Here is a 22,964-nt window from a genome sequence, read left to right on the forward strand (position 1 = left end):
AGTTGTATCAAATTTTGAGGGATGGCAAATTCTAAGAATTTATGAATGGTTATAGCCTTACTCTTAAAGATAAGATAACCAAGTTTTTTAAAAAAATTTCATATGCACCATACAAATTATGAGAGCTTGTGGGCAAATTATAACATTGAAGATCATACTGTGAATTTCCAGCCATTTAAATTAATAGAACTCACTGCTAGAAACCAATGTTAAAAATACATGTAAACACCCAGCAAGATCTTGGCATTAGGTAAAACAAAGCTAGATTTCTTTTTGTAAAGCAGAGAGAGGGAGAGGGAGAGAGGGAGGTTCAGATGTCCTTTAAGGGGTGAAAAGGGTGCCTGAAACCTCTCCAAGGTTTTAGGGGTCAATTTGGCATGAATCAACAAATGGGAAACTATCAGAGATGTGCTGCATAGGAGCTCTTGTTTAAATTGAGTATTGTATATCACTAAGGGATTTTCCTCTCAAAAACTTACACCATAACACATTTATAAAATCTTTAATATTTCTCTGCTAGAAACAAATACACCCATTTGCCTGGAATATATCAAATTATGGTTATCCATGTCATATTTATGCAGGTTGGGGTAAGATGGACTAGCCTGGGGAAAACTAGCTTTGTGATATTGGTGAGCGTTTTGTACTCAATGCAGAATATTTGTCGAACAGGCCCTACAGGTCAGGTCTCTAATGACTACATAGCAGAACATTAAAATGCCATAAATATAAGCATAATTGGAATGACCCAACATTTCATGAAGTCTTTCTCTGTACCCCTGTGCCATATTTCAAAACATCTCCACGCTGCGAAATGCATTGTTTTGTTATTCTTCTGCCGATATTAGAAAGGGTGCACAGAGAAATAGCAAGGTTTTCCAGGAGTCACATAGGAAGTATTTTTTCCTATCTAATCTGTAAAGGCATCCCAGATACCAGTGGTCAGTTTGTTTTTAGGTACCGATGGCTACTGGCTGCCTGGACATCCACCACATATAGTTAATGCAAGAAATATGCTTGAAGTCCATCAACTAAAGACATTCCAGATACTTTAAGGCCATTTTAATTAGATTGCAGAGCTTTATGATGTGTGAGAGAGTATGGAAATTAAGCAGAAGATACAAAAGGCTTTCCAAATGGATGTCCTGCCTTTTATTTTAAAATCAATTATAAATGGTGTTTTCACTGAAAGTATCGTGCAGATTAATGGAACAATGGAACTGTATAAAAATACTAACTGAAAAAAAACCTGTATTATTATGTATTATTAAAATATGCACTTTATGCAATTCTCTATGCATTTGTCCAGGGCATATTGCCAGTTACGTTTTTGTGAATTTCGAGAAGCAATTAAGCAGTACATATGGCATTCTTTCTTTAATCTTACCCTTTTCTGACATCCCTTTCCTTATGTACCATGTTTCCTTTCAGACAAACCTTCCCCGACTTGATCCCCAGATATTAGTTAGGGATGAAGGCCATTTTCTCAAAGAAACCAGGATAGGCAAGGCTGCATTAGATTGTAAACTGGAAGTTAGGTATTAAGAGAGCCACTGTGTTGTAGTAGTTAAGGCACCAGGCTAGAAACTGGGAGACCAGGAGTTCTAGTCCTGCTTTAGGCACAAAGCCAGCTGGGTGACCTTGGGCCAGTCACTCTCTCTTAGCCCTAGGAAGGAGGAAATGGCAAACCACTTCTGAAAAACCTTGCCAAAAAAACTGCAGGGATTAGCCCAGGCAGTCACCAGGAGTCAACACTGACTTGAAGGCGTTAAAAAAAAAAAGTTAGGTACTATACATCTGTAATCATTGCAATGTGTTTAGTATGCCTGTAATCTTAAACAATTGTATGAATTGATATATTGGAAGGTTTGAAAAAAAAATTAATTATTTCAAGAGTACTTGCATTTGTGCACAATATCAAATGTTATTGCTGTTAATCTTAAAAATAATGGAATGCAGTGGTATTTTTTTAGGTTTCATGATAGCATGGTATAGTTATAGTAAATGACAGACCCAGGTTTGCCATAAACCATTTCAGTTTATGTTTCAGTTAAGCTCTTCTCTCTTAAGGAAATAATAAGAATAATACGGGGCACTTGTTAAATGACTGAACAAGTAATGCTATAAGATATAATTGCTTCATTTATTTGTGTATGAAAGTTTATGGAGATTGTCTGAGGGTTAGTGGCAAAGCACAATGCCATATGTATGAGATGTTCTGGGATTCCCATTTTTCTAAACATTTTCCATAGCTTGTGAGAGTGACACAATCAAAGGCATTTCTATAATCGATGAAGCCCATAGTAACTTCTTTTTAGCATTCTTTGGCTTTCTCAATTATCCAGCTTGCGTCTGCAGTAATATCTCATATTCCTCAGCCTTTTCTAAAGCCAGCTTGAATATCTGGCATCGCTTTTTCCATGTAGGGCTCTAAGCGTTATTTTGCTAGCATGTGAAATTAAGGATGTTGTATTATCGTTTGCACACTTGTTAAGTCTCCTTTTTTTTTTTTTTTGGTTTTGGAATATAGATTGACCTCTTCCAATCTATTGGCCACTGTGTTGTTCTCCAAATTTGCTGGCAAAGCTTGGTTAGGACTTTTACTGATTCTGTTTCTGTTGCTCACCATAATTCTGTGCGTATTTCCTATAGCCTTTTGACTTAGTAATTATTGGAGTGCTGATCTAACTTCATCTTGTAGTACTATAGGTTCATGTAAGTACGGAATATCTTCTAGAGTATTTTGGATGTTGACAGCTGTAGTGTACAGTATTTCAGTATGCTCCTTCCATAGTTCTTTGATCTCCTTTGAATCAATTACTGCCTGCCCATTGGCATCCATTAGCATTCCAATTTAAGATTGGAACCTCCTTCTGAGTTCAGAGATCTTTTGAAAGACTTTTCTTGTTTTTCTATGCCTGTTTCCATCTTCTGTGTCTTTGCAATGCTGCTGCTTGTCTTTTCTAACAGACAACTGTTAAATTCCTTCCTGAGATTTTTCTCAGCTTTGGCTTATCTTCTTGGTAACTTCCACGGTTGTTCTGACACGTAGTTTGCTTTCTTCTGTTTCTTCATCTTGGGAGTCTCTTTTCATATTCATCAATGACTTCTTTAAGTTCATTCCACAATTCCTCTGGTTCTCTATCAATGAGGTTCAGGATTTCAAAGCAATTACTGATGTTCTCCTTGAAAATGGTGGGTATATGTTCAAGATCGTATTGTGGAAACTGGTTGGCTTTCTTCTTGTTTAGCTTAACTTGGAACTTGCATGTGAGCAGTTTGTGATCTGTTCCACAGTCAGCACCTGGCCATGTCTTTGACGTTATAATTGAGCTCCTCCACCTTCTTTTAGCAATAATATAGTCAGTTTGATTTCTGTGTACTTCATCTGGTGATGTTCATGTACAGGGAGGTCATTTTGGTTGTTTGAACACAGTGTTAGCTACAAAGAATTCATCGGAGTGGCAGAAATTAATAAGTTGTTCACCTGCTTCATTTCAGTTTCCTAAGCCATATAATCCAAGTACAGTACTTTTTTCTCTTTAATGTTTCTAAGTTTGGTATTCCCATCTCCAGTCATAAACAGCACATTTTGCTTGCATGTTCTGTCAATTTCAAATTGAACTTGATCATAAAACTCATCAACTTCTGCCACTTCTGCATTGGTGGTTGGAATATAAACTTGGATGATCATCATATTAGAGGGTTGTCCATGAATTCTAATTGATACTATTCAGTTATTGATTGCATTGTAGCCAAGCACTGTTCTTGCTGTGCCCTTCCTAACTATAAAAGCAGTGGCATTCCTTCTCTGTTTTTCATGTCTTAAATAATAAAAACATTGTGATCTTCTGACTGAAAGTATCCAGTCTCAGTCCATCTCCATTTGCTGATCCTAAAATGTCAATCTGTAGACATTTTATTTCATCTTTCACTGTGTTGAGCTTTCCTTTGCTCATACTTCTTACATTCCATGTTTCTACTGTAATTCTGTTTTGCAGCTTCAGATTTTCTTTTCCTGTATAGCAACATCAGCAACCTGACGCCTGAATGCTTTAAACCAGCCATGTCATAAACACCATTAGTACTCTGAAAGATCTTCAGCTCTTTCTCAGTAGAATGTTGAGTGCCGTCTGACCTGAGGGACCCATCATCTGGCACTATATCATCAATAATTTTATGTTTTCTATCCATGTGGTTTTCTTGGTAAAAATATAGGAGCGGTTTATCATTGACTTCTTCTGCACAGTACAGTATGAACTGTTGCTCTGCCCTTACCACTAAAGTGATCATCTGCCTCTAGCATCTTCCTATACTGCTGTTGCTCAATGTAGGTGCCTGGTTGCTTTAGCTGGGCAGCTGGGATGACCTTCGTATCTTGGGTGGCCCTGCTGGGAATATCTACTCTCAGCATACACTCCCAGCATTCTTCACTCATCCCTGCCAGGAACACCCCCTCACCACGATGTGGCAGTGCAGCAGGTCTTGGGGGTGGGGGGGGACAGTTAATGTGCATAGCAGTATATTAATGACAGCAATCCTAGGTATGTTGATTATTTGTAAATGTAGGATTCTTTTCTGTTGCTGGCTTTCATGCTGCCTTAAAAGGACCTTGTTCAAAAAATTGTGTGCTTCAAATCTTAACGTCATCCTTAGTCTATCAACCAGTTTTTTTTCATGCAAAATACACACCTACACCTACCCCTTCTTCTTTACTGATGTATGCTTTCTTTTGGTTTAAAGAGAACAATAGGGAACGTGCCAGGAAAGCAGTGAGTCATCATGTATCTACTGCTTCTAGCATCCTGAATTTTATTTGAATAAAACTGGATTTGAAAGACTAGAGAAAAAGGTGGCCACATGGGGATTAAGCTGTTGGTGAGCAAAATATGTTAGCTTGTCGAATGTGTTTTCTCATTACATGGCATGTTGATTAAGGAGAGGCATCTGAACTTACAATTTTCACTCTTTGGGGGCACAAATTATTCTTAACTCTTTTTCTCAACTGAGGAGCTTTAAAAATTACTGTATGAACCTGGAATGTAAATAAATGTTTTTTCCAGTTTGAAGAACTTTTCTTTGCTAGAAAATGTTATCGGACATTAGAGATTTGTGTTTTAAGGAATTCCCCAGATATATTGGTATTGATTAGTCAAGTTGAAATTAGTCAAGTTGAAATCTAATGAGCTGATGCTGGGCCACTGAATGATTCAGGGGAAACTATTCTAGGCTTGACAGATTTCTAAATGGTAATTTCTACACAGCCTTCTTTTGTATTTCCTAGCCCAGAATATTTTAAGAAGATACAGAGCTGGTAACTTTCAGGTTTGCAGGATTTGTAGTAAATTGCTGTTCTGAACATGAATCAAGATACATAAATATAAATATAACCAATCCATAATGTTTCCTCAGATAGTTTTATGGGCATGAATGGTAAATGCTATCAATTTAAAATGCTACTTTTCCAGCATCGTTAAATCTATTGCCTGTTGTATACTAATAAGTGAATAAAGTAGTTCTACCACTAGTTATACAAATTGTAAACCTGAATGGTAAAGTTTATTCACATGAGACCATGAGTTTTGTAATAGTTCATTTATTTCTAAGGATGCTCCCTTCTTTGTCTTTGGTAACTGAAATTTATAATCCACCTCACTTGGCAGAGCCCTTTCATGCATAATAAATCCAAGTCTGGGTTTGCTCTCAGGTGAATTTCAGCAATAAAGATTGATAGTTTAAAAAGGGATTTGAACAAAATCATGAAGGATGTCTCTTGATGGATACCAGGTTCAGGCAAAATGCTTCTGATAGCAATAATTAGGGAGAAGTGATAGGAAAGAGCTGGTGTTTTCTATTGTAGGAACCAGATAAGCTCCTTTGTTTTGTATGCATATGCATAGACAGCCAAACAAAAACTGGAACAGTTCTTGAATAATCCAGAAGATGCATTTGCTTCAATGCTTGAAGGAGTATGCTATGCTTGCATAACACATTTTGTGAAGTGCCTCTTTTGAATGCTTTGCACAGCCCTCTGTTTAGTATATCTCACCATGGCCTGTGTTCCATGTGCTCTATGCAAATAGGTGTTTTCTTCTCCTTGGTAAATTCTGAAAAACCAAGTTTGAAATGTGATTCTGTTAAAAAAGAAAAAACAGCTCAGAGGGTGTCAATTGACAACCATCCTATAGATTTAGAGTAGAAGAAAGCAATTTTACTTGCAGGAAATAGGACATCCAAACTTAAACCATTATTCACTAATAGTTATTCCTTATTGCTTCCCCTAAAGCTATCCTTGAAGGTATTTTCAAACTATTGTACAAGTCAGTGCAGTGTAGTGGTTAAGATACTGGACTGGCCCCAGGAGAACTCAGGTTCAAGTCTGCCCTCATCTATGGAAGCTCCCTCGGTGACTTTGGACTGGTCATTCATTGACAGCCCCACTTAACTTACAGTTTTTGTTGAGGAAGGAATGCTGTGAACTTTGCCTTGAGCTTCTGGAGGAAAGGTAGAATGTAAATCTAAAAAATAATCTGGAGGTCCTCTTGGACTCCCAGCTCCTGCTCTACCAGGTATGCCAGCTGTGCCCCTTCCTGGATCAGGAGGCCTGCCAGACGTTCACTCATGTCCTAGTCACCTCATGGCTCAACTACTGCAGTCGGCTTTACACAGGGCTTCCCTCGAAAACCACTCAGAAGCCTCAAGTGATCCAGCATGCAGTGGCGTAGGCAGTGATGGGCATGCCTCAGTAAGCCCCCACGATACCTCTGTTTTGCAAGCTGCAGTCATTGCCATTTTAGTTCTGGGAGCAACTCAAGGTGCTGATCATCACCTAAAAAATTCTACGTGACATAGGGCCAGACTATTTGATGGACTGCCTATATCCCATGGTTTCTGCCCAGCTGGAACATACCAACGGAATTGGTGCACTCTGGGTTCCTCCAATTAATCAATGCCGTCTGTTAGGAACCAGGAAGTGTGCCTTTTCTAATATGGTGCCTGCCCTCTGCAATGAAATCCCCCTTGATATCTGTGTGGTTCCCACTCCTTTGGTGCTTTGTAAGGCCTTGAAAACCTGGTTGTTCTCCCAGACCTTGGGTTAAGGTGAATGAGCCTCTCGTTGAATGTGTTTTTGTCTGCGTTTTTGTATAGAGCGACCTGACCACATATTGTTTTTTTCTGTATTTGGTTTTTTTATTATTTATTATTTTGGGAGCTGCCCAGAGTCAGTTTGGAGTCAGGCAGTGCCAAATTGAATTAAATAAATAATATAGAAGGCTCTGGGCTCTTTCAGAAGAAAAAGTAGTATAAGTAACAAATAATTAATAAATACTAATACTAATAGTAATGCTTATATGGAAAGGGGAAACTTTGTATCAGCAATAACTGGATTGGCCCACCCCATAAGAATGAAAGGATTTTTCTCCTCACGCTAACTATTACCAAACACAATGTGCAGTCACTAACACGGTATCACTAGTGTGCAATCCTCTGGAGTGATTTTGTACCTGCTTCAAAATGTTTTCTTGAAAAGTGAGGGCACAATAAGTGAATAAATATCCTTCTGCTGTAGGAAATGTTAGCCAGCTTTCCTGAAGGATAAAGAAAAGCCAAGCCGGATGGCTGAGCCAGCATTTGCCTTGTTGATATGCACGTCTGACGTACAAATTGTGGCTCTGGATTAGCCTCATAGATGATGAATCTGTTGTGACTGCTCGTGAAATAGTGTATGTCTCTTTCCCCTCATCTTTGGATTATACCAAATCATATGAGGAGAGCTCTTTTGGCATAATGAGGTTTCTTAGCGCAGCTAGCAGCCCCTGGAATAAAAATGGAGAAAGCAGAAAGGTTTTCTTGGAGGCCTGCTTACCAGGGCTAGGCCAGGTAAAAACAGGGAAGCAAACTCAAAATAAACATGCATGACAATATATGTTGCATGAGCAGGATTTTTAAAAGAAATGTTTAGACATTCAGAAAAGCACCATTTTTTAAAAAAAGTAAGAACTGAATTTCAATATTACAAACCCCTGTCTTTGTTCCTCTGCCATGTTTCTGGATAATAGTCTGTCTTCCTAATCACATCTGTAGCCAGAGCCTGAACTTACTTCTTTTATTGGGGAAAAACATTCACCAGAGGCTCCCTACCCCAGAGTTCTTTTTTTTAAATCAAACACTATGTTAGGATTATTTATTCATTGAGTAAGAACTCAGAAAAGCAGCAGTAAGCCTTATATTTTGCCTCATATCTCAGCTTTTAAACCCAAATCTTTTTTTAAAAAGAAAGAAAACTAGCTGGGAGAGCAGGGATTACGATTTATCTATGGGAGGGCAACTGACTCATGAATTATTTATTGTAAGGGAAACCATTCAAAATATTGAATAAATTAATTAGTGTTAAATGTTGTAGTTAAAAATCTTTTTAGGGTTGGCTAAAATATGTACTGTACAATACAATCACTATACTTCTAATTGCCTTTTTTTAAAAAAAAAATTCCTATTATATGTAATGCTTATATGAAAATACCAGTGGGAATAATTTATTGCATTATAATGTATAAGCCTCAAAGAGGCTGTAAAGATTGAAAACAATGAGGCCATTTCAAAGAATAAAAGTAAATTCTTTTCATTTACTCATACATTTAAAAGCAAAATTAAAAATGCATTTTAAAGCAAAAGTTTGCATTCCATAATCTCTTTTGAACTTTACACAATTAAACTGTTACCATACCAGAATGTTGCATGTACTAAATTCTACATATATCAGCACTGTTAAAATATAGTTAATTAGCAAATGAAAATTGTTAGCCTTAAAGTAAAATATAGAGGACTGTGTGTGCACGCATGCGCAGATGCACACATGGATGCAGGTGCTTTTTATGTACTTGCTTGACTCTTTTATGCTACTCTATTTTGTGGCTATTTTTATTTTGTTTTGAAAAGCCTTCAGGGCTCCCTCTCATCCCATCTGAAAAATCATTCTGTAAGAGTCAGGAGTTCTTGAAAATAAAACATCATACAAAACACAGCTAGAAATCTGCAACTTGCACTATCCCCTTTCATTATTTCAGTACGAATACTTTGATTTAGATATTGCTTGCTCTGGGGATTGCTGCTGAGGATAATTTCCTTCTAGAAGGTGGATTAAATGGACATGCTTGTACAGCACTGCTTCTCATGAATCAAGCAGTGAGGATGAAATCACAAATTGAACAGCCAAGGCTATCAGCAGCCTTCATAGTAGCCTTCAGAAGACTGTTAAGTTTTCAGACCACATTAAAAGTAGATGAAGCTATGTGATTTACTGACTGCTCTTCTTTTTGCATTTGGAATATATCTAGCACATTAAGATGGTAAGTCATTTTAATCTAAACTATTCAGAGAATAAAATAATGAAAAATGATTAAATGGCAGTTCCAAAGTCTCATTACTAGAGTACTTGTTATCATTATCACTGCTTTGCCAAGCATAGAAATAATTATTTTAAAAATTTAGCACAACCCTTTTGGAAATCAAATGACAGCACTGGTGAGTAGAAAAGAATTTTGAGATGGCAGGTATAAAAGCAATGTGGCATTATAGTCTAGACTGGGGAGCAACAACAGAAAAACATAGCTTGATGGGTAAGAGCTGAAGAAATTGGCACATGATCTGAACAGGAGACTCCATTGCTCATAAGAAGAATGGGGCTGTGCAAAGAAGGCCTTCTCCAAATCTCCCTGCACACCTGCTCTTTTCCTCAGTCGACAGTCTTGCTCCCATCACACTGAAGGTATGTGTTGGGTTCAGATAACTCTCTCAAACTCCACTGTATTGCTACTTAGTATATTATAGATTTAGTTAGGTACTGAAGTGACAAGGCCAGCATTTGTTTTGCACACTATTAATATCCCAGAATGTTCTCATAATAATTATCCATGTGGCAACTAGACTTATGAGGTAAATATCTCAGGGAAGGTATATGTTCTAAAAATGCAAGAGGGCTCACTTGGCCAAGAGAAATAAAAAACTATTGCAAAACCTTCGTGTGAATTGTCAAAGTCAAAGGGGCAAAGTAAGATGTCAGAAGCCCTCCAAAGTGAGAACCCCTTGCTAGTACAACCTCCTTATATTTCAGGACCTCGATATGTTTTTAAATTTATAAAGAAAAAATTAGGATCCCGCTGGTTCCTCATGTTCACTTGGTTCCCAGGCTAAGAAAATGTAGTCTTGCTGGGTGATCTAAAGTCCCCCAAAACTCCCGTACTACCAACCAGCTGTTATCACTGCCATGGATTAAGCTTTCGGAGAACTGCCTAGGCTTGACACATCGCTCAGATCACTTGTCTGGAATCACAGTTCTTAAAACAAACCTCAGGTCCCAACTCAGTTTTCCTCTTCCCCAAGTACAGTACTATTCCCCTTTGTAGTACTATGCCTGCAAACAGGCAGAAATAGTAACATCAATAGTGCAAGGAACTATATTGTGGCCAGGAATTCTATGTAGGTGTTTGTGTGTTCATTTTGGCAAGCATATAAGGCAGAAGGAAATATATGCCCCTTCCTTTCCCTGTTTTTAGGGGATAAATGCAAGATTGTTGTTTGGGCAGATAAAAAATTAAGAGACATAAGGATAATGTACTAGTTACTGGTTGTCTTTGTATATAAGTAATTTTTTTCTTTAGCTATGTTTTGAAGGAAAAAATGTCCATTGGAGATCTCAGAAATGCATTGGCTTTTTAATAAATTTCTTTCCGCTAGTACTTGGAGATTCTCCTCTTCCCTGGTGCTTTTTGGTTGCATATCCTTCCTCCAGTCTGGAAGCAATGATACTAGGAAAGAGGTTTTTAGTGGCAGCCTCCTTTCAAGGTAAAATGCCCTGAAAGTGAGCCTAAGGGATACAACTTACTTCTTGAAAAATGACCTCAAGTGAATTCTGCAGCAGGTATCAAGCACAAAATTCAAGGTTTCACCTAACCCATCTTATAGGTTTCCCCTCTGCATTCTTCATTGTGGTCATGAGGGGCTGGCAAGGCAAAGATAATCAGTCAAAATCTTGGCAAGCCCTGAGGACAGCCTAAAGCAGCCTTTCTTCCACCCAGTGTCTTCTGCAAGTAATAAGACTAGAATTCTCAGAATTAAGGGGCTAAGGCAGCTGTACGACACACCACTAAGGTTCGGTTAGACCCTAACTTTTAGACTGTTATGTCCAGGCTTGAGTCTAGAATAGCTAAAAATGCTCAGGATTCTTTAAAATGAAAAATTCAAACGGGAGAGGAGAGAAAAAGCTTGCTAGGTTGTTTCAAGTTTTGTTGCAGGTGACTCTCAAGCTCCATCAGGAACCAGTGAAGGCAGATAAGGGGCAAAAAGGGAGGTATATTGGCATGAGTGCATCCTGGTTCGTGTGTAGCAGCTCCATTTGGCAACCCTGGTGTCTGTCTTTACCATCTCTTCATTCAAAACTGGGCATTCTTATTCACAAAAGTTCACTTAAATCCCACACCTACTCTTCCAATTTAAGACTGAAGGATATATGCTGAGCAGATCCCTTGATGGATTATCCTTCAGCTATCCAGGCTGCTTACTAATAGAGCAGCAGCAGCAAGCAACTGAATGGCAACCACATACTCAGACCATAACTGGGATTATGATCTTCTCGACTCAGGTTGGAAGAACCAGCAAGTTAAGCAGTCCCGAGAAGCAGACAGGAAGGTAATTCCAGCAGTGCCCTGAAAATAAGACCAAGAGAAGTCTCTGGGCTTGGACAGAGTGTTCTTTCCCATCTGCCTCCTCCCCCTTCTGAAGTTGCAGTTGCGGTTCAGAAGGAGGAGGTTGTGTGTGCATCCCTGAATGTGAGCATTTGTATAAATTTATCTTCCTGCACTTAGTACTTTCAGACATGATTTAATTATTGTTATTGCTTAAATATCAGAAGAGAATGGGAAATTGTTCTAAGCTAAGAGTATGTTATGTTTTTTTCTGTTTAGTATGTTCATTTTTGTACTTGTACATTTTTATACTTTTGTACTCATTATTTTTCTACCTTTTCGTTAGAAATTTGTTGAGGAAGGAATACAGTTGGAAAGGGTTGAGAGGAGGGGAAAACCAGAAAGGACTTCTGCTGATGGAGGAAGTTTGGGTGGGTTTTGAGGGTGTGTGCTGAAGACTGCAGTGATGAGGACACAGTGAGATTATATTATACTGTATAATGATGGGCAACTATTAATAGGTATTATAGCCCTGAATTACCTACAGCCTAATGGTCTGCCAGCTGAGATACTGTAGATAGATAGATAGATAGATAGATAGATAGATAGATAGATAGATAGATAGATAGATAGATAGATAGATAGATATCACATTTATATAGCCACCCATCTCACACAAAGTGATTCTGGGCGGTGTACAATAATTAAATAAAATAACAAATGGATAAAAACAAACTTTATAAAAGATTAAAAGTAATTATTAAAATACAACATCATCAAGCCTTTCCAGTGATGTCTTGTTCTGTTGCAACCATCCTTTTAGGATTCAAGAGACAGAAAGGGGAAGGCGGAAAGAAAGTTTATTTAAAAATCCATTTTTATACTATATTATGCGCAGCAGACTGTTTCTCCAGTTCAAATACAGTAATCCAGTACCACTATAAAAATACCAGAAGTATCTCCTAGTTGTCACAAAATAGTAACAACGTGTACAAACTGGGAAACCCAGTTCTGAGTTTGAAACAAAACAGACCCACTTGAAGTAGAATGTTGTAATGGTCTAAGTTTACTCCGTTCCATTAGAAGAAAGCATGAAACAAAATTCAGAAGATGCATATTTTGAGAACAGAACCTTGACCATTTCAAAGTTGTTTTCTATGAGCAGAACATTCAAAATACCATCGCTGGAAACAGCCATGCTTTGTTCTGAAATCTTGGAACACATGAGATTTGTTTTCTTACAGCTGTTAGAACAGCTCCTTCAAGCTTGAAATGTTTTCTACATCTCTATCAAGTATGATTTATTCTTAGCCTACTCTGGCTCTGATCATTCTATAATCTGGTAGGTAGGCGAAGCAGTGTTACTGCTATCCCACTGAGTTGTAGTCACAACACATCTGCTGGGATTATATCCTCTGGCCTAAAAATTATAATCCCACTTCAGAGTAACAGCTGGTGGACCCACAGTAGATGTCAGTCACAAGAGGGCAGGGTTGTAAAGTATATGAAATTTTCTTCAAGCCTTCTTACTGTATATGGAGAAGTAGAGAATCAGTAAATGTGAATTTGGCAAGTATGGGCAAACACAAAATATTCTGGCTGAAAACTCATTTACAGGCCTGAAAGTCTGCTTTAAATTAAATGGTTACATTTCATAAGGAAATGGATGCCAGTATATCCCTTAATTCTCCAGTGTTGCAATTACTTAAACAGAAGGGGGTGTTGTTTTTTAAGTACTCATAGTGGCTAACAAGATTGTTTTTGAAGCCCTGTGGAAACATCCACACAGAGTAGAAAGAAAAAAAGGTGTTGAAGGGATACGGTTACATGAATTATTCCAATTCCCTGATGAGTTGTCTATTTACTATTGATTTCATGGATTGATCCAATGTCCTGCTTTGTTTAATCTACATGTTTTTTCTAAAAAAAAAAAGTCAGGTAGTTCTCAAGGTAAGAAATTACGTTCATTCGTTTAGAGTAATGATTTGGAGGACGGATTTATAAATTTCAGAGTCTGGGGTTGGTATCTATTATGTTTTTGATCCAGGATTTCCTGTTGCAAGTGTGCTAAATGATTATTAAGTCAATTCTGAGGAACTGTCTGGGACATATGAGGTCACCGTGGTTTTCCTCCAAGACCCCAGAATGGAATGAGATTCTGTAGCAGCACGACAGCAATTGCCAGCTGCTGTAAGGAGCGCTGCCAGGGTAACACAAAGAAGAAAGGAAAGTTGCTTGAAGTCTTTGCCAAGTGTAATAACCAAGCTCAAGGATGACTTATCAAAATAGATAGGAACTGTCTTTGTTAACAGACAATTCTAGCATAGAGGTGATTTATTTTTACTTACTTATTGGCATTATTGATAGACTGCCCCAATCTGACCCAATTTGGGCAGTGCTATTAGAATGTAGTAAGTTAAAACAAATGCTTTGCATCTTTTGAATGGTATTTTAAGTTATAGGCTGTACAGTCATACATGTATATGTTCCGCTATACCTATTAGCTTATTTTTGTTCTTTGAGTTAACTGTCATGTAATCCCTTGTATGTAATTTTTATATATGTTGAAAGATGACTCATAAACTGCAACATGAAAAACTGTGCAACCTCTGGATGAGTTTGCTAAGCGTATCTCTGTGCACTTGCCTTTTGCAAAATGGGAATCTATTATGCCTAAAATAGATTGTGACATCATAGCCCTACCCTTTTGTGACAGAGATGAATGAATCGTTCTCTGTGTGTTCGAGGGTTGTTGTTTTTTTTCTTACTAACAAGATTTTCAAATTCTGCATTTTCTGCATTGACTCTTCTATTTCTGCCTTACTTCCTTTTGGATCCAGTTATTATATTAGACAATCTGTTTTAATTGTGAGACTCTGAGCCCTCTGAATAAGGTGGGATAAAAATACATATAAATAAAATAAACAGTGGAATATAATTACAAACAAGTAGATATGTGCAACTATAATGATCAAGTAAATAGAATAGAGAAATAACATCCTTGAGCTCTGTAGGGTTTTGTCTGCCCACTTTAGAATAATGGGCTTGTGCAGTAAAATTAAACTGCTCCATAAATATTTTCAGAAAAATTGCCTAAATTTGGACTTTGGAGTTGAGGAGGAAAAAGGGAAGATTGAGAAAAGGATGGCTTGCAGAAAATAGCTCTAAAAGAACATACTCCCTCTTTACAAGGAAAATATCCTGGGTTTCTTTTCAGTTTGTACTGGTATTTTTCTTGTTTGAAATATGATTGGAATAAATTAACATCTGTTTCTGGCCCTTTTTAAAAAAAAAAATCATTTCTTTTTCTTTTCTCCTTCTTTGGAACAGCATTCCCCCTGAAATTAGACTAGCATCAACCCTACTAGGATTTAAGAAAGCCATTAAGGTAACCTATTCCAAAAAAGCCTTTGGGGATTACTATATGATTGGTTTCCCACCTGCAGTATATGATTTACTGTTAAGATTCTTGTTCCTTGGGGTGGTAAGTTGTAGTTGATACTATTGTGTTTATCTTTATTAGATTTATCATTTTAATCTTTATACAGGAATTGGGAATGCCTGCCACTTAGAGAGTTGGTTACAGTTGAAGTGGCATGCATAAATAAATAAATAAATAAATAAATCCCTTTTCTTCCTTTCAGTTAATTTTAGCATTATTTCTTGCTAATGTTGGACTAACAGTAAGGACTTCATGATAAATATCTGGGGTGACACAGGTTACTTTACTGTGAAAACGATTGTCCTTTTCATAGAAAATGGCAGCAAACCAAGGAGCTAGGATTAGAAGAATTTGAAATGCCTCTTCCAATGTTCTGAATATAAATGTTTCCTATGGAGTATTTTGAGGAGGTGGAAGAGTTTCAGCAGGCTGTGTTCAAAAGCCATTGGTAAAGCTGAAGCAAGAGCAACCAGTGCAAATGATGCCTTTTGTTGGCTTGAAATTGTTGTGAGGTTTATTTATTTAAACAAAAGCAATAGTTTATTAATGAAGTAAGCAAGCTTTTGAGTCCATTGGGCTTTTATTTAGGTGGGATTTTAAACAAAGGGGAGAGCAGATGAGATATGCTGGAACATCTCAGGCAGTGTTTAGTTAATAGGACTTAAGATTAGATGATGTTTTAGGTAGCATTACAAAGTCTACTCCAAAGTAAGGCCCATTGAGTTCAGTAAAGCTTACTTCTAGATAAATCATTATAGGGTTGCAACCCGAAATGGCTTAGAATTGTGTGTTGAAAGATCCTTGGTTGCAACGTGACATGTGGAAGTGAAGGAATGGTGGCAGCAGCTTTATTTCACAACCCTGGTGTTGTACACACTTATCATCAACAGCCAGTGAATTTGATGTTCTTTGTGTTTACTCCAGAATCAGTTGCTATGAAGGAAGTGACCCATTTATTAACAGAGAGCTCTAAAGCAGACCAGTTAATCTTTCCACATATCAAGATGTTCTACCTATTTGCGTATGGGAAATGAAACCAGATACATTCGCATTTCATGCGCTATATTTGGCAGTAACACTACTCTGTGGTTGGGATGGAACAGTTGTTGTTTTGCAAATGACGAAAGCTGACTATTTTAAAGGAAGAAATCAATTTTATATTACAATTTAACAGAAATTCAGAGATATAGATTCCTTTAAACTGTTCAGCTGGCATAAATCGTCCCTTCCGCTCACTGTATAAGAATGTGCATGTGCCAGGTGGCAATAGCAATAGTGAAATAGCAGTGGTCTAAAATATCTTCACTCGAGTGTGGTGGGATATAATAAGATCCAGACTGCTTTCTTTTAGCATTGTCTGTTTGATGTATTGAAAACAATTTACATTTAGGAATGAGTTCTGAGTTTCTGAGCAACAGTCTTTGCAGTATTTTATAGCAGAAGCTGTCATGGGGAAAAATAATTGAAAGAAAATAAATTCTATATGTGTTGCAGTGACATTTTCCATCTTCTTTTACTGTATCCTTCATCATTGACTTCAGTGATATACTCCTATACTTATTAAATAATTTGGGTGACATAGAGCTTGCTGGCTGGATTGGGGGTTTAAAAAATCACTGTCTACTTCGTACTACTTCCCCCTGGAGTCAAAATATTCCCTGGAAAAGGAAAAGCAACGTTTTTAGTTAGGAACATGGAACAGAGGGGTGATGAGGAAGAGGGCCCTGAACCATTTCTGTTCACCACTTCTCCAATTCTTATTGTCCCAAAATTGCTTCTCTGCCTCATAAAGGCTCCAAATATGATTTAAACTAAAAGTGCGTATTTGGTATTCCAGTAATGGTGATTAGGCAAAGTGGTAAACACTTAAAGGATTAATATAATAGAAAAAGACAATATCCTATATCCAGCTATTCTGTATCACTGTATTTCTACTATCCAGAAATATATGCTACTTTTTTATTCTCTATTTCTTTTCCTATACTGCTTTAATATCACATATTTGTATGAAAAGTGTGGCCTTGCTTATGGGTGAAGAATCATTTACTGCAGAATTATTTCAAAAGCATTGTATTAAATTGAGGTCAACATTTTTGTATTAAATTGAGTACTAATTTTGTATTCATTTTGTATTAATATATTAATTGCATTGTATTAAATTGAGATTAAAATTAAATGATAACTAAAATTATTCTATGATTCTATATTCTATAGATGAATTTGGCTATTTGAAAATGTAAATGTTTGGGTGTATTTGCTACTTTATATCAGAAATGTTTCTGTGCCCCTACCTTCTTGATTAATTCTGCTGCAGGGTTATGCTCTAGAAGCATTGTCCATAAGCAAAGCAAAATGGATGAAATATACAGAAATCATATGTGACCCCTTACATAAATTAGATTACTGTAATACACTTAGGAATTTCAGGGGTTTTGTTTGATTTGTAGTTAAATATAAACTTCAGTATTCATACTTTTCAAATTGTCTGCACAAAAGTTTGTATGCATTTTCATTTATATGTATTCTAATGTATGCATTTTTCAATACAGTATACTGTTTTCAAATTTAATATTTCTTCAGGCATTTTTCTCTAATGTGTTTATAAAATTTCTTTAAACTAATACACACATTTCTGAATATGGTTTCCCTCATATACACATATTAATATGTATTTTTTTAAATTGAAGAACTACATTGCAACATTTGGAAAAGTAACATTGGAATTTTAGTTTATTACTCAGGAATGTGAATTACTTAAATATAAATTAAACTGTAAGCCAAACTGTTCTGTGATTCTTAAGTGTACTGCAGGAGTCAAAAGTTATATGAAGAACTGCATTTGATTGTTCTCAATTTGAATATTTTCAGGCACAACTTCAGAGAATTGCAGGCTGAAAAAGAAGAGAAATAAAAATGTATAAAGTTATTCCTAAGTGTCCTTATACAGTGGTACCTCGGTTCACGAACTCAATTCGTTCCATGATTCTGGTCATGAACCGAATTGGCCGCGAACCAAATCAAATTTCCCCATAAGGTTCAATGTAAATAAGGTTAATCCATTCTGACCCCTACGAATGTGGTCGCCAATCGATTTTGGTCGCCACCTGAATCAAATTTTCCCATAAGGTTCAGTGTAAATACGGTTAATCCGTTCTGAACCATATGTATTTTTTTTAAAACCATAAAAATATGAAACAAAGTACAGTACAGTATAGTATGAAGAGAGAGAACACTAACCTTGCTTGAGGCGACTTCTGGTGTGGAGGACAGGAAGGCAGGTGGGGAGGTGGTTATTGTTTGGAGGGAGAGTCCCCCTTGCCTACAGGAAGCCACGACCACGTGTCAGAGCAGGGAAGATGGCCGCAGGTCGTGTTTGTCACCCGATGCGCAGTTCGTGAACGGAAGCAAAATTTTGCGAACGGTGCTGTTTGTGAACCGAATTGTTCGTGAACAGAAGCATTCGTGAACCGAGGTATTACTGTATTGGGCTGCTTGTGGAAGTAATTGTGGTCCTTCATCCAGTTCAGAAATGTTGTTCCGAAGGGTAATTTTTCTTATCAAGAAAGCTAGTATAGGGCAGTGGTTATGGTCAAAGCAAATCTTTATTGTTGCAGTCCGATACCAGGATGCCCACAAAAATAAGATTCAACTAAGACTGCGAAAGGGCAAGACCCATACAGAATGCACTAGAAGCATGAGCAATAAAGGTGAACAATGTAAAACTATACAAAACAGGAAATGTGCAAAACAACTAAAAAGCAACCAAGAACATAAATCCTGAGCCATGAAATAGTGAAATTAGCCCTAAATCTAGAGAAGGGGGTAACTAATAGATGCTAAGAATTCTCTAATTTGAAATTAACATTTAGAAGTTAATAATTAGAGTTCAAAGTTTGGGGGATTAGAATAGCTGTTTCACTACTTAAAATATTTATAAGCCTGGGCACAGACCTATCTCTCTTAACACCAGTGGTGCGGTCATGCATGCATTCATAATGCCATTCCAGGCCCTGGTTGGGTATGTGGGTCTGTGAAGCCTAGGACTCTGTCAGCAGCCTGCAGTTGGCACAGGATTAGCTGCAGGCTGCAGGAATGCAGATAATGGCCTGTTTGGGCCAGACTTAGAATCTATTGCGTTCAATATGTTGCTGCACAGAATTTTACAATGCTGTACATAAAGACAGGGTTCTCATCTGAAATTAGCCAAGAAGTATAGAAATGGCTTGTGCAGTTGGATACTTGGGTAGGAGCAGGGTTATAAAATTGTCACAAGCATCTCTATACAATGGGCAATAGAGAAGGACACACGTTATAGTTTTGACCTGCCCAGAAGCACATGGGCACTGTCTTTCCACCATAGGAAGCTTCTTATATCTGCCTTCAAGAAGAGCTGAAGGAGGGTGTGGCACGAAGCAAAGTGCTTGGAATTTCCAGTTGTTGTAGATAGGGAAGGGAAGAGACAATGTACTAAAGTCTTTCTGGACTAAAGAAATTTGGAGCACTGATCAAATCTGTCTAGTTAATATATTTGCACTAGAGAAATTGAGGATTAAGTTCCCATTGTGGGAATTATGTGATTGTATTACAATTTATTTGTGACCGATTTTAAACTGCATTACACAGTTTATCCAGTCTTTAAATATCAGATTATTTTGTACCAGTACTATAATATGCTACCGTGGCTTGATTTATCACAGTAGGCAATAATATGCTTTGCTTGTGACTTATCACTGTGGGTGAACCCAGCTGTTTGTGGCTTAGTGTTTTATTTGAATCCAGCTATTTATGGCTTGGCCAGTAAACCTTGGTTAAATATTTATTTGTACATCATTCAGAGAATGGTATGTATTAGTTAGACTGGAAATGCAACAAATAAAACAAAGTGTGGCTTTATACGATATGGGGACTTAACTTAAATCTGCTCTTTTGAAAAAGAGTAAATTTTTTGCCTATCAGTGAATCACTGCACAGCTTGTAACAGACAACGATCTTGGATTTTTGTAAAGTATACTGGGCTGATACAATATCAAGGAAGATATTTATTTATTTAATCAAGTGTATAGGACTGCCCAATTCAGTCAACTATAGGAGGCTTACAATAAAAACAACCAATAAAACATCCCCAATGTATCAATGGCATGACCTGATAAAACTAATAAAAACCAAAGAATCCTCAACCTGGCTATGGCATCTAGCAGTTCAGACAGAAATGTCACTGTGCAGTAAGGAGGCCGGTACAGCGATAACAAACCCAACTCATCCTTAAAGCTCAGCTTCAACCACAGGGTCTCACATTTGGTTATCTGCAGCACAGAGCCCCTGGAAGTCATTAAGCCTTCCTGGAGGACAACTGCCACCCACCCTTCTGAACATGTGGCTATTGCCACACTTAAAATTCAGGTGGGTATATCTCCAAAAGAGGAATTCCCCACTTTGGGCCCATCCAGGTCTTAGTAATACACACCAGATCAGCTACCGCATCCAGGATAAGATTCTGGATGAAGATTGCTTTGTTACAGACCAACCTGACATTTGGTAGCAGCAGCCAGAGGCTAGGGCTTCTGAGGACCTGGTGACCTGGGTTTGGGACTGAATTCTGGGGCTAGAAAGTAGAATTTTTTGAAGACCCTAAAATTGCTTCCCTGTGAGCAGACCACCCCCAGGTTCCCACCAAATATCCCCTGTCTCTCACTAACTGGATGAGAGTTAGTGGTCTGCCCTCATTCCACTGGATGAGAGTTAATGGTCTGCCCTCATTCCACTGCCAGTCTTCCTCTCCTGTACCCCACAATCCTAATCCCAGACCCTAGGTCCCATCTCACAAGTCAACCACCCACATCTAACTAGCCTCAACTGCTGTTAATCTAAACTGTCTTAATCTACTTTAGCTGCTAGATTGACCCTCCTGCTTTGTAATGCACATCAGTGGACTATGAAAACTCTAGGAAAAAGAAACAAATCTGAAAACACAAGGAAGCCACAAAAACTGGCTTGTATATCCCTTGTGATAAACTATTTGTGAGCTTGTCCACAAGTGGTTATTAAACTTAATCTCTGTACTGAAAAAAAAGCATCTGGAAACCAAATCAGACTGGATTGTTAACTTGGAATGCTGCTGTTCGTTCAGTGTATCCAGTAGGGTATTGGGTCATGAACAGCAGCGTTCCTCCTCCAGACTGGGTTGCACAAACCACTTTTAAAAGAGAGAGGTTTTTGAACAATAGGTTGAGTGATGTGACAGATTAACTCAGTTCACACTCCATGCTTAAACCATAAACCTGGGTAAATGTAATTTGCCAGGTTTGCCTATCATGCCATGCCAAAACAAATCAGCCTAGTATCAATGTTTGAGGCAAACCAAGGCAGTGTGTATCACACTTTCGACTCTAATCTCATTTTATCTAATGCAGATTTTGGAGGGTTTTTGAGTTATTTTTTATGAGTTGCTTTTGTCTTCTCTGCACAGGTATCATTTTTCCTATTCATCATTTTTGTCGTCTATACCATGCTGCCCTTCAACATGCAGGATGCAATAATTGCCAGCGTTCTAACCTCTGCATCACATACCATTGTGCTCAGCATCTGTATATCATCCACAGACATCATGAAGGAACAATTGGTTTGGCAGGTATGTTTTCAGCAGCATGGGTCATTACTTCCAGAATGATTTGATGATTATCTTGGCCAGCAAATGTCAGCGGTATATAATTAGGAACATGACAGGATCTGTAATTGCATTTCAAAAAATCATATGTTAAAATTCTACATCTGTTTATATTAGAATATCCTATTCCTAGATTTCATAGGAACTCTGTGCATCTCCTGGGTCTGCTAGGAAATGTTGATTTGTGCAAATCATGTGATAAGGCACTGCACTTTATTAACTTTCCCAGCAAAAATACCTTCTGCACAGGTACGGGCATGCTCTGAAGACTTCAAGGAGACTTCCAAGCAACCATGCAACTTTAAGTGGCTGTAACAATTTCAGGGTATAGATCCAGAGGAGCCTTTTGCATAGACCTACTCTATATGGATTAATTTTTGTGGTGATTATCTAGTGGGCAGAGTTTTTTGCAGATTACCCAGCATGTGTTTTAATGTCCTATGTATTTTTCAGAGGCCTTTAAAATAATTTGCAGTTAATGAGCCTTTGAAAGTCTACAACATTATCAAGGATAATACTCATTGAGAAGGTACAGTCCATAATTCCAGGGCCGTGAAGGAGAATCCCTGCTTTTGTTAAATGACAGTCTGTATCTAAAAAGATAGAATCTCTTTAGATGCCACAGCTTCAAGAAGTCCCATAAATAGTGTATGTTCTGGCTTACCCAGATTGAAGCATTCACATCTGACTTAAGCCTGCATGAGGAAGGGTAAACTAAAGAAAATACAGCAGTTATTTTCAGGACTTTTCTCTTTTTGAACCTGTGCTGTTTCAGTCAGCAGCACCCAGCACAGAAGTTGCCACAATATCTTTATATGGAGAAGTTATCAGCTATGCTGAAATGGCATCTTTGTTATTTGAGAAATCCTGTGTGGAACAGCTGATGCTGCTTCTAACCAGAGCATCTCTCCTATTTGTTGCAGATATACTGATTTTATTTTATTTTTCAAATGTGTACTTTCCTCACCAACATGACTCTGAAAACCACCCCTTCCCAACAACCCTACAAGCCAATCCAGTAAAAAGATAATGCAGTACAGTTTACGTTTTGTTTCTGCTTGACAACTGACCAGTTGAGGATATAATTTCATGAATTTTCTGAACTGGCCTCTTCCCACAAAGATTTGTGATACAATAAATTGGTGTCCCACAAGGCTCTCAGGGGCAATTGGAAGCC

At 37.7% G+C, this 22,964-nt stretch overlaps 1 protein-coding gene across 1 annotated transcript in view; it reads left to right on the top strand.

Annotated features, from left to right (window-relative positions):
- The window catches only part of ADCY2 (adenylate cyclase 2), a 133,292-nt gene that overhangs the window by 21,996 nt on the left and 88,332 nt on the right, over nucleotides 1–22,964 (top strand). The window contains exon 3 of the mRNA XM_088131430.1: nucleotides 21,590–21,751. Coding sequence (XP_087987556.1) covers nucleotides 21,590–21,751 — 162 coding nt within the window. The remainder of the gene's footprint in view (nucleotides 1–21,589; nucleotides 21,752–22,964) is intronic.

The sequence above is a fragment of the Python bivittatus genome, unplaced genomic scaffold, assembly GCF_059951505.1.
Source record: "Python bivittatus isolate LINGU-HERP-01145 unplaced genomic scaffold, Pbiv_v1 ctg000960_np1212, whole genome shotgun sequence".
NCBI lineage: Eukaryota > Metazoa > Chordata > Lepidosauria > Squamata > Pythonidae > Python > Python bivittatus.